At 44.2% G+C, this 11,815-nt stretch overlaps 1 protein-coding gene across 2 annotated transcripts; it reads left to right on the top strand.

Moving 5' to 3' along the window:
• The first annotated feature begins 2,215 nt into the window (after positions 1-2,215).
• On the top strand, positions 2,216-5,413 carry LOC122681689. Of its 2 annotated transcripts, XM_043884044.1 has the most exons (4): positions 2,216-2,253; positions 2,682-3,057; positions 3,441-3,594; positions 4,094-5,413. In XM_043884044.1, the coding sequence occupies exons 3-4, from the start codon at positions 3,445-3,447 to the stop codon at positions 4,640-4,642; spliced, it is 699 nt and encodes a 232-aa protein (XP_043739979.1). In that variant the 5' UTR covers positions 2,216-2,253; positions 2,682-3,057; positions 3,441-3,444; the 3' UTR covers positions 4,643-5,413. The 2 variants fall into 2 exon arrangements, with proteins under 2 accessions (XP_043739979.1, XP_043739978.1); XM_043884043.1 differs by lacking the exons at positions 2,216-2,253; positions 2,682-3,057 and having other exon boundaries at positions 3,137-3,594.
• The last annotated feature ends 6,402 nt before the right edge of the window (positions 5,414-11,815 follow it).

Here is an 11,815-nt window from a genome sequence, read left to right as displayed (position 1 = left end):
GGAAAAACGGAATGTGTTTGAGCAAAGTCTATTTTTAACCACAGAAAAGTGTGAGATAGTGTGGGCTCTGTGTTAGGTGAGAATATAGTCTAAAGCAACTTCACTTTACAAAAACATTGATTCTTCAATGGAACTTATCCTTAAATCTCAAAAACGTGGAAGATTGGAAGTTTTAAGTATTATACATCAAAAAGAACCGATGAACACAGACAGATGAAGCTGTGGTAAAAGATGTTACAGTTATATTCTCCCAATTTTTAGCAGATAAACTACAGCAAAGTAGTAGCAGAATGTAAGAGGAAGACATAAAGACAGACCAAATATGTTGTAAATGATGACCTAGAAAGGGTTGTTGCACAATATAGGTTCACAATCTTATATACTGAGAGGTAGATTTTAATGGGAAGCCTCTCTGTTGCATGGGAGCTGGGAATCAGAAGAATTATTTATGCAGCAAGAAGGGACAAAAATTAATTATTAGGAGCTCAATAATCACCAAATAAACTCTGAGCTTTGAGGTTAAAAATAGACGACTATCTTCATGTTCAATTATACAGTATCAATTACTAATACAACTGATGTTTCAGAGTCTCAGCAAGACCAGATACCATCTTCTATGGAGATATCTTGGTATTAATTAATGACTGCTTTATTCTCATTATTCACAAGGAAAAATGGGGGTCGTGTCACACTAAAATTAAGATTATCTTAGTTTATCTGGGCTCTTAAACAAAGATCATTCAAAGTAATTATATTTTGAATTAACAGAGGTGGGCAATTTATCTCGCTATTTTTTGTTCAAAGACAGAAAATAAAGATCAAAAATAAGCAAAGTTTCATTTTGAAGACAGAAAGAACCAAACATGTCTTGACTTTTGCAATATTTCCCTTGCTAAAGGGGGGAAGAGGGAACCGTAAAAGACGTGACTTTGCAAAGTCAAGTCCTTTTTAAAAGACTCGGATCGAAATTCTTGCTATGCAACAAGGATTCAGGTTTGATTAATTTTCTGCAAGCGACGTGACAGCGGTGTTTTAAAAGATTAATTAAAATTGAAGTGATACGGAGCAGGAATTCAACCTGCAGAGGCGTCCCAGGCGCCTTGGGGGGCTTTGCAAGCGACTCTCAAGCCCAAACTAACTGGCTTTCCCGAGCCTGGGACGTAACTCTCCGTCTCCTGGAGAGGAACGCGGAATTTGGCAAGGCGCCCGCCTGGCCGCCTGGCATTCCGAGCTGGCCGCCAGCTCTCGGGGGTGGGGACGGGGTGTGTCCGGGGGAACCCGCTGCGGAGAGAACCGCTGGCGCAGCTCTCGACAAGCCAGTAAGGTCCAGGGTCACGCCGAGAGGCCGGAGGGGACTCCGGGAAGCCTCCAGCCGATGGCCCCCGGCCTCCCAATCTCCGGGCGGAGCGGGGAGCGGGGTACCTACTTGGTATCCGGGCTCGGGCAGAGCCCATTCTACGGTCGTAAGAGCGCGAGGCGCCTGCCTGGCGAAGGCGCATCTCCAGCGCCCACAACGTGAAGGGCTCGGCCGCTGGGCTGCGGCTGCTGGGCCCGGGCGCGGGCGGGCCTGCACCGGCAGTCCTGCCTCTTCGGCTCAGAGTCGGGACTCCGGGAGGCCCTGCACTGCTCAGTCGCCCGGCCATGTCCCCTCACCTCTCCGCTCACTTTCCCGCCCCAGCTTCTCCCCTCCCCCCGCAGCCCTTTCCCCTCGCTCCATTGCGCGACGCCTTCGCCCGAGTAAGAAATTAGCTGCGTGCGGCTGTAACTGTACTAGAGGAGAGATACAATCGCGGGAGCCCTCGGGGTCGCGCGCGGCGGACAGGCGATGCGGGTGGCGCCCCAGAGAGTAGATGGGGGGAAGCAAGAGGCGTTTGTTTGCAGTTCGCCTCCCCGGGGCGCGAACTACAGTGTCTCTGTCTCTCCACTTGGGGGGCTCGGGTCCTGACCGTGAGACCGCGCCACGCGGGCCCTCTGCAGACTGCGCGGGCGAGCTGGGTCGTGCACCCGTGGGTGCACAGCCGCGTGGTGGGGGTGCGGGCCGGGCGGCCTCCCGACTGGAGCGGGCCCTCCGCCCCGCGGCAGGGCCGGGAAACCCCTGCCTCTGCGGCGGGTCCCGGGGGAGTGCGGGCTAAAAGGGTCCCTGGGGATTCTCCGCGCAGCTGAGGCGACGTGGTTTCTCCTCCCCCTCCCTTCTGCCTCTCCCATCGTCTTCTCGGAGACCTCGGAGTGACGGAGAAGTGGGAAGGGCGGCCGGTAAACAGACGGCGAAGGCCTGGAAGCGGGAACTGGGGGACTCCAGGCGAGACAGGAGGCACTGGGACGCGGAGAGGGGGCGTGGGACCAGGAGGACTCGGCTGGGGAGTGCTGGGCGGGAGGCGAGGCGAGAGTCCCTTCCTCTCCGAGTAGCGCAGGGGAAACCTCTTCCCCCGGGAACCCCCCACCCAGCAGCTCCCAACCTCGAGAACAAAGGGTCTGGGAAGCACGGTCGGGGTCGGGGAGCGGAGGTGGAGGGAGGCAGGAAGGCAGGCAGTGGGGGCAGGGAAGGACGCCTCGCCACATTTCCTCTCGCGGCCGAATGACGGAAAGCTCCCTCCAGCAAACGCCTCACTGAGGCCGCTTCCAAATCCGGGAGGGCTCGGGTTCCTTACCTAACGGCTGCACTCGCTCCCTTCCTCCCCCAGCGTCCCCACCCACTCCGGGGACCGCGGCCCGGGAGCTGCAAGGCTAGCGGCTCGCCGCGGCGCGGTCGGAACCGCGGGGCAGCAGCGCCTCCTGCAGGTGCTAGGCGCCTCCGCAGCCGCCGCGCAGCTCCGACTCTTAAGGTGGAACCGGCCTCGTTCCCCACCGGCGCTTTCGGCTATTCCGCAATCTTGCTTCCACCCGCGGCGTCTCCCTCAAGAAGCGGGCCTGGCGGTCCAGAAGGGTCGGAGTCTGATGGTTCCTGCTGCTATTTCCTTGATCCCTTGACCCCACTATCTGCAGATCCTCGTCTGCGGATGCCCCGGTATCGATTTCGACAATCACAATTGATAATTCCCTGCTGGTGTAAAAGGATGCGTAAGTCACGCGTCTGGGCTGAAGGACCAAAACGGCGTTTCTTTAACTTAAAAGCAAACTTTTATTTTCGTTTATTAAAAGAAGAAAGCCTGCAGGGAAGGGTCGCCGAGGGTTGTTGGCCTGTCCCTGGGTATTGGGGATGCAAGGGTTCAGGATGAGGCTGGCGGTCTGGGAATCTCATTCAGCTCTCACACCCCGCAAACTCTTGGTCAGGTGCAGGTGCAAGACGCAGGGGAGGAGCGGTGGGCCCATAGAGAATCCCTCCTTTTGCATCTCCGGCGCCCCCGGCTTCACCTTACTCTCGCCGGAAGGGTTAGTTAATTTGGTGAGAGCAAGGAACGTGGAGAGGATGGAAGAGCAGTTTTTCTTTCTTTTCGTTTTAGCTAGATGTGGTGTGGGTATGAATTCATCGATTATTGGACAAGTGACTTCATCGAACTCGAGATTACCGGGGAAAACCTACGAGCCCGGCACGTAGCCCGGGAAAACCCCGAGCAGGGCACGAACAAGCCAACTCTGGTTCCGGTGCCATTTGCAGTAAATTTCTTTCCTTTGCTCTTCGCTCCTCCGCGTCTAGGAGAGGGGTCCCCCAGGGGTTGTCCCAGGATTTCCGCACACCCAGGATCCGTAGTCTCAGGATAGCTCAGGTCCCGGCGCCGGGAGGGAGCGGGGGAGGGGAGGCTGTGCGGGCCGGGGCTTGGAGTCTACCTGCAAGGTGGAAATCTGCCTCTCCCGAGCCCCCAGCCTCGGCTCCGCCCCCCGGGGCCCCGCCCCAGGGAAGCCGAAGCCGCGGGTCTGCCCCCGCGGGAGGAGCGCGCCCCGGCAGGTGCCGCAGGGTCACGCCTGCCCCGGGGGTTGCAAACCGCAAGCGAAAGTCGAGAAGGGTTGGAGCTTTGCCTCTAATCCGTTTTACACTGTGAAAACCGCAAAGCTGTCGCCTAGCCGGCCACTTTTTAATTGGGAGGCAAACAGACGAAAAACCAAAACAAACGCGCGAGCTGACTTTCTCTCCTTGTGTTTTTCCTTCTCAATGAAGAGCCCGTTCTCTGGTGAAGAGGGAAACGGATCCGCGCCCACGTTTGCTCCCTTTGGGGTCTGGACTGGCGGCGCCCCCAGCGCGAGGGATGGCCCGGACCGGTGCCTCTCCCCACCCTTTTCCCCCACCTCGTGGTTCTGCACGCGAATCCAGTCTCTCCACGGGTCACCCTGGGGCCAAACGCGCCGGGCAAGTCCCATCCGGCGCTTTCTCGCTGGGGCCGAAGGGCAGATAGATGGGGGTGCTTGGGCGCTCGGAGCTCGAAGCAGTGAATTATCCCCGGACCCAGGTTCCCCGGTCGCCAGGCGCGGGAGAAGGAGGGGTTTGGGCCTCCAGTCCGCGGTCTCGGAGATCCCAAGAAGCACTTGTAGTCTCGTGGCTTTCCCTGGGGGAAAGCAGACTTTGGTAGACACACCGCGCCGCGCCAGAGTAGGTTCTCAACTTGCCGAGAGCCCTGCCGGGGGTGCTCCGCCCCGGGGGGAGGCCTTAGAGGTGTGGGGGGGGGGTGCAGGAGGCCACCCGGGTCAAGTGGGCCGAGTTTCAGAATAGCCAGTGTCGCCTTATCACGTTGACATGTTAAGAAGGGTCCTTCGTGGAAAATCACTTTTAGTCAACTTTGTTGTCGTGGAGTTATAAGGAGGGAAGGAAGGCAAAAGAAAGGAGACAGACCTTATAAAAAAAAAACCTGGGGAAAAGGAGTGGTCAGATGGTGGAGAGGGAGGAAGGCAAGGAAGGATAGAGAAGGCTTTCCTTCTTTGTTCTTTAAAAGCCCAGCACTTTTTTTCTAAATCAAAATAGAGAGCCAGTCTTCTTGGAGCATGGTTAGGTAACTGAGAGATACTGTTTATTAGTTCACTTTTAAAGAATTTGCTGGGTTGAACAAAATTTTTAGAAGGATCTTTCTCACCCACCCCCTGCTTAAGCTCAACTCATTTTGATTTCAAACAGATTTGAGATAAAAAATTTCAGAAGAGAAAATGTGTGCATGTATCTGTACATATATACACATGCAACGGAGTTTGTATTCCCTCTAGTCTATTTCTAAGACAAGCAATTCTATAGGAAATTACATATGATGGCTGATTTTTTCCTAGTATTGTATTGTCACCAGAGAGGAGTCCTGGATTGTCTTTCTCTTCATTACCCATTAATAAATCTAAGAGAGAACTCATTGTACAATTGTGGCTCTTTTCCCTCTCACTTTCTGACTTTCTTTCCCACACATTAACACACACACACAGAATATACATTATGTGCAGATTTTCCCCTAATCAACCTGTAATGTATCATGTATAAATCCATGCCCATGTTTCCATTGAAATCTGGAACATGTTGACAACCTAACTTTTGTTCTCTGTGGTGTGTGCATTTTGTCAGGGATCTTTAGTAAACCAATAAAGTTGCTATCTTTGCTTTGAATTTCTTTCTTTGTGATTAATGGAAAGTAGTATTAATGAATGGTTTAAACCATATTTTTATATTAAATATCAACAAATAATAATAAAAACTATAGTTTCCAAATGTTCAGAATGATGGCTTCCCATTTACAGTCATGTTTTGGCAAAACTACTTCATGTTAATTGAAAATGACTAAAATATGCATTCTGTTTAGAGAGGTTTATTCACTGAGATTCAGTTCTAACAACTTTAACTATCTGGATCAAATTACTTAAGTCATTCCTTAAGTTTGAAGGAGGGGTTGGAAAATGAGAAACTGTGGAATAATTTTTGGCCTTTCCATAAATCTCTAATTAAATCTGATTTTTGTGAAAAATAAAACTAAAATACAATTATCTGTTAAGGGGCCTTATACAATAATATGTGGTTATTGTAAAAAAAAAAAAAAAAGAGTGCCCAATGTATATTTTAATGAAACCAGATGAATACAAATATAACTATTGTTGGTTTCCCAGTGATTTTTTTTTCTCAAATGTAAGACATACAGGACTCCAAAACATGCTCTTTAATGTGCTCTGATAACAAGAAAACCCTGATGCTTCTCTCAGAGGAGCACAGTTATCTAGGGGCAATGCCAAAATCATTACATAAGCCTTATCTTTCCTACCACATTATTGTCTGTATGAAATTCCGTCTTAGGAAATATATAGGAATATTATATTTGTTTCCAAAGCTTGAAAATATACAATTTGAAGTGTTGAAAATATGATTCTTAGTTGACAGTATCTTAGAAGTTGTAAAGGTGTCCATCTTTTTGTTTGAAATGACTTTAATGTTGGAAAATAAGGAAACTAAGGAAACGTTTCAATAGCAGGCAAGATGTGATGAATGGACACAAGGAACAATGATGCTATTGACAAAACATACTAAGTTTTTAGAATTCTATCTAAACTATTATTTTTTCCTTCTAGTGCAGAGGAAGAAACCTAAATGCATCAATGTTCATCAGACATAGGGTAATAAAAACGTGGGCAGGTGACAGTCAATGGACTGTGACTGCAATATGGTTGTTAGTGTAGGTGAGTGAGTGCACTAAACATTTGTTCCTATTTTAAAAAGGTCTGTGGTCCTCAGTGGAAATAAGGGAATTTTGTAGAAAATTGAGGCCAAGAGAGAAAACTAAAAAAAAATAAATAAATAAAAATGTAAAAAAAAGGAAATTTCAGTAATTAAAAAGCTATTTGTTTTCTGTTTTAGATTTGATTTTAGTCAATTGTTCTTGTAAGCTATTTAGATGAAATAAATGGAATGTTGTTTAATAGGCAGATGCTCTGATACATTTTCTTAAAGGATCTGGTTCCTGGCATTCAAAAGAAACTAGGATTCAAGTTAGTATTAGAACTTGAATTTTTTCTGCCAGAGTGAAAATTGGTTCCATTAGGCGTCAGTCACAGCACTCTTATAGACCTGGCTAGAGCTGTGGATATGATGTATCCAACTAGCTGAATTGATGAAGTCTTAAGTAATGCTGGATGTGCTTTGGGAAGCCATCCGGGGGTTTAATTTTTTTTTAATGAAAGTTTCCTAATTTTACAGTTCTCATAAATCTGGAACAAATCTGATTAAGGTCATCAGGGCAAATGAAAACTTAATGCCTGACCCTTTGGAGATAACATAATAAGAACAACTTAAAATGCAAAATATTCAGTTGTGTGCAATCTTTAGCATGGAATCATCCCTGGACTTTTTTCTTATTCACTTACCGATATTTCCTTCTCACTGTAGATTTATAATGCTCTGGGGAAAATCTTGGTAATAAGTGATATATTAGATCTATCCAAAGCTTAAGAGTTAGTGTCTGACTATATAAGTAAAAATCTAAACAACATCATCCACTAAAAGGAAAATTAACTGTACCTTAAGTGAACAATTATACCTTATATGATAAGAGGGATGGGACAAATATGCATGTTATACAAAAGTTCATAATTCATTAAATATAGGGGAATTTCAACTAAATTCAATTCATAACACACATGTGGATTTATGTAAATACACACAGTGATCATTCCTAAATCAAATAAATTTGATTGGAACCTTGGTGTGTTCCTTATATGAAAATCTTTGATAGCTTTCATTAAATAATGAATTGTACATTATAAAAATTTAAAAAATACTAATAAGAAATAGAATACTAATAAGAAAAAAATAAGAAAAAGATACTAATAATAAATAGAATATTAGACTCAATATGCAAATTAAAATGAATTTAAATTGTCCTAATTTATTATAGAAATCTCTTTTCTGTTATTTTTCCTTTTTAGCAGAAAATTTACCAACTTATTATTTTGGCATCAATTTTTCCTGCTATGTATTTTGTTTTATTTACTTGTGAACCAATGTTATCAGCTAAATTTTAGTGCCAAATACCATAATCATAAAATTTCAGAGGCCATGTTTTGATGTGACTATTATTTCAAATTTAGAAGTATTTATGGATAACTTAGAAAACTTACTTTAATTATTTTACTATTCTGGACTCATTTGAACTTCTTTTGTGTATAATGGCCAATTTTCAAGACACGATAAAAACAGATGCTATCTTCAACAGTTTTTGTAATCTGGAACTTGAACTGAACCTGCCTAGGTGTTTAAACAAATGGTTCAAAGTAGAAAAAGGGAGTAGTTTGCATTTCTTTTGCCAATTAAGGGAAAGAAATGCGGAATATTCCTGGGAGTAAATTTAGATTATTTTTAGTTCTCACAAAATATCTTCTGGCTCCAAAAATCATTGAGCAACTTAAAAGGCCCCATTGACAGTTAACGGTCATCCAACTTTTAACAAGTAGCTCTGTAGAGCTAACCAGAAGCTGAATGTCAGAGTTCACTATTCCTGTTTTATTTTTTATTTTTTCCCTTCTAGATTAATAAGAGATTGTTTTGTCCTATGGGAGGCTTGCTCTTCCCAAGTGTGGGGAAAAAATGTGATACAAAGTTCCCTGAGTGTTGCTTTTGACAGCTTGTCTCAGAGGACTTAATATTCTAGGTGGCAACTGGCCAATATAAGTAGGAAACTTAGATAACTGCCAAGCTACAATACTGATTAAAATTCTGCCTAGTTAACTAGAAATCTAAAGGAAAGTTTTTACATTAAAGAAGAACTAGGAATTGAGTGGCTAGTGGTGAGGGACAACGACTCCTGGTGTGTGTGTGTGTGTGTGTGTGTGTGTGTATTTGTCAGGAAAGGATAAGTATTTGTTGATTTTTATAATAATCTTACTTAAAAAGTTATTTGACAATTAATTTAAAAATATTATGACTTCCCAGTGGTTCAGTGGCTAAGACTCTGTGCTCCCAATGCAGGGGGACCGGGTTCAAGGCCTGGTCAGGGAACTAGATCCCACATGCCACAATGAAGATCGAAAATCCCACGTGCCACAACTAAGACCCAGCAGAGCCAAGTAAATAAGTGAATATTAAACAAGTATTATAACAGAGTTGTTTGAGAATGACCTTTCTTGAATATTGCTTTCATTCGTGCTTTAGAAATCAGAAGCACGTCATTAACAATACTTGCCTTTGTCTGAGCTATGAAAATAAAATAATGCAGAATCATGAAAACTGTTTTAAAGGTAGCAAATTTGTCCAGAATGCACAACCCTTTTCAATGTGAATTTGCTGCTCCCATCCAGAAGTGGAATCTATCCTCACCTCCTGGGACATGGGGCGGCTCTGTGACTTACTTTGACTAATTGGAAAAGGTGCAGGTGATGTTGTACAAGTTTTGGAATTAAGGCCTGAAGAGGTCCAGCAATCCCACTCCTGGGATTATACCCAGACAAAGATAAAAAATACATGCACCTTTATGCTCATGGCAGCACTATTTACTATAGCCAAAACATGGAAATAACCTAAGTGTCCATCAGTAGATGAATAGATAAGGAAGATATTATATATGTATATATTTATTACACATATGATGGAATATTACTCAGCCATCAAAAAATGAAATAATGCCATTTGCAGCAAGATGGATGGACCTAGAGATTATCATACTAACCAAAGTAAGTCAGAAAGAGAAAGACAAATTCTATATGATATTACTTATATGTAGAATCTGAAATACAACACAAATGAAGATGCCAGCAAAGCAGAAACAGACTCGCAGATGTACAGAACAGATTATGGTTGCCAAGGGGGAAGGGGGTGAAGGAAGGGATGAGATTTCAGGATTAGCAGAGGCAAACTATTGTATTGATATATAAGATGGATAAATAACAAGGTCCTACTGTACAGCACAGGGAACTATATTTAATACCCTACGACAAACCATAACGGAAAAGAACATGAAAAAGAATATGTATACATGTGTGGCCGAGTCATTTTGCTGTATAGGAGAATTAACATAACATTGTAAATCAATTATACTTCAATAAATTTTAAAAAAGGAGGCCTAGGGACTTCCCTGGTGGCCCAGTGGCTAAGACTCCACACTCCCAATGCAGGGGTCCTGGGTTCATCCCTATTCAGGGAACTGGATCCCACATACTGCAACTAAGACCCGGGGCAACCAAGTAAGTAAGTATTAAAAGAAGGCCTGGAGAAACTTTGCACCTTCCATCTTTGTCCTCTTGGAACACTGTACCACAATGAAGGCAGGGACGAAAGACTGTGAGAGAGTGGGCCCAGCTGTATCAGCTATTCCCGCTGACCCCAGCTCCCAGTACTCCACCAGCTGAACAGCACTATGAGAATGAAACCAGGCAAAATTAGTAGAGGAAACACACAGCCAACAGAATCATGAAAAACGATAAATCTTCTTGTTTTAAGCCACCAAGCTTTGGGGTGGTTGGTTACGCGGCAATAGATAACCATACTTGTCTTGTTAGCTGCAATTATTACAATCATATAAAGTTGAGAGGGAATTTGTTGATATAGCAAGTGTCCAAATTGTGATTGAATTAAAGAGCTCTCCATATTTTTAAGAGCCCAAGTTTGCATATGTGAAACTACCATAAGCTCAAGGATACTATCTGTGATTGTTATCATGATAATTACTTTTCATCCCCGAGGTTGGGGAAATTTAAGGAAGTCACATTATTTAAGGAAGTCACATTATATCTTCTGCACAGCAACTCAGTGAAGCAGGTAGGGTGGTTATGGTTATTATCTACATTTTAAAGATGAATAAATAGGCTCAGGAAAATGACAGAAGTGTTGAGACCAACATGTGGCTTGAGAAGGGATATCCCGGGGGAAATGTCAATGACCACATTTTTCTAAGTTGGAAAATGAAAGGATTGGATTAGAGGATTTCTGAAGTTCCTTTAGTCATGTCAGAAGTCTCAGACTGGGTCACATTAATCAGAGCAAGTGGAGAGAAGAAGGAATTTGGGATCGTCAGGAATAGAAGCTGAGAGACCCCAGCCTGCATGAGGATTTGATGGAAAGCCATTCATTCACTTCATTCATTCAACAATAATTTGCTGAGTGTTTTTCACATGCCTAGCACTGCTCTAGTCACTGGAGATGTAGTGGTGAATAAATCCCACAAAATCTCTGCTTCCTTGGGAATCACTGGTAGAGGGCTTATGACAACAAGGAAACAAAAACACTGATTTCAAAAAGAGATAAGTGCTTTGAAAAAAGTAAACCAGTAACCTAATAGAGAGTGATGGCGGTGGGTGTGGAGGGCACCTTGGCTTAGGTGGTCAGGGAAGTCCTCCCTTGAGATGACATCTGACTGCCACAGGTTCAAGTCCTTGTGCTGCTCCTTATTAGCTATGTGACATCAGACAACCAAGTGACCTCTCTGAGCCCCAGTTTTCTTTTCTGTTGGGGCTGATCATTGAAATTTGTTGTGTAGAATCAATGAAGTAATGCATGTAAATTGTCTGTACAGATAAGTCACTCAATAAATACTAACTTCCTTTAACTCTTCTTTCTTCCAGTCAGGGTGGCAAGCTCAGACATGGCTGTGGTGTTCTTCAGTGGGGACTCTATTGCAACTGGACAGGATAATTCTTCATTGTGCAGGACTGCACATACCACCTAAATGCCAATAGAATTTCCTAGTCATTTTGACAATCTAAAACCACCCTGTATCTGTTAGTTTTTGCTGAGTTAACAAGTCATTTAAAACTAAGTGGCAAAAAATAAATAAATAAATAAATAAATCAAACTAAGTGGTGTAAAGCACACAAAAAAATTTGTTTCTCAGGGTTCACTGGGTTGGGATGTGGGACTTCTACTTTGAGTTGAATTGACTGTGGTTGAATGGTCTAGAATGGCTTTCCTCACATATCTGGACCTGGGATGTCTGGG

This window comes from Cervus elaphus, chromosome 23 (genome assembly GCF_910594005.1).
Source record: "Cervus elaphus chromosome 23, mCerEla1.1, whole genome shotgun sequence".
Classification (NCBI taxonomy): Eukaryota; Metazoa; Chordata; class Mammalia; order Artiodactyla; family Cervidae; genus Cervus; species Cervus elaphus.
Note: the sequence above shows the minus strand (reverse complement) of the source record. Positions and strands in the feature narration are given on the sequence as shown.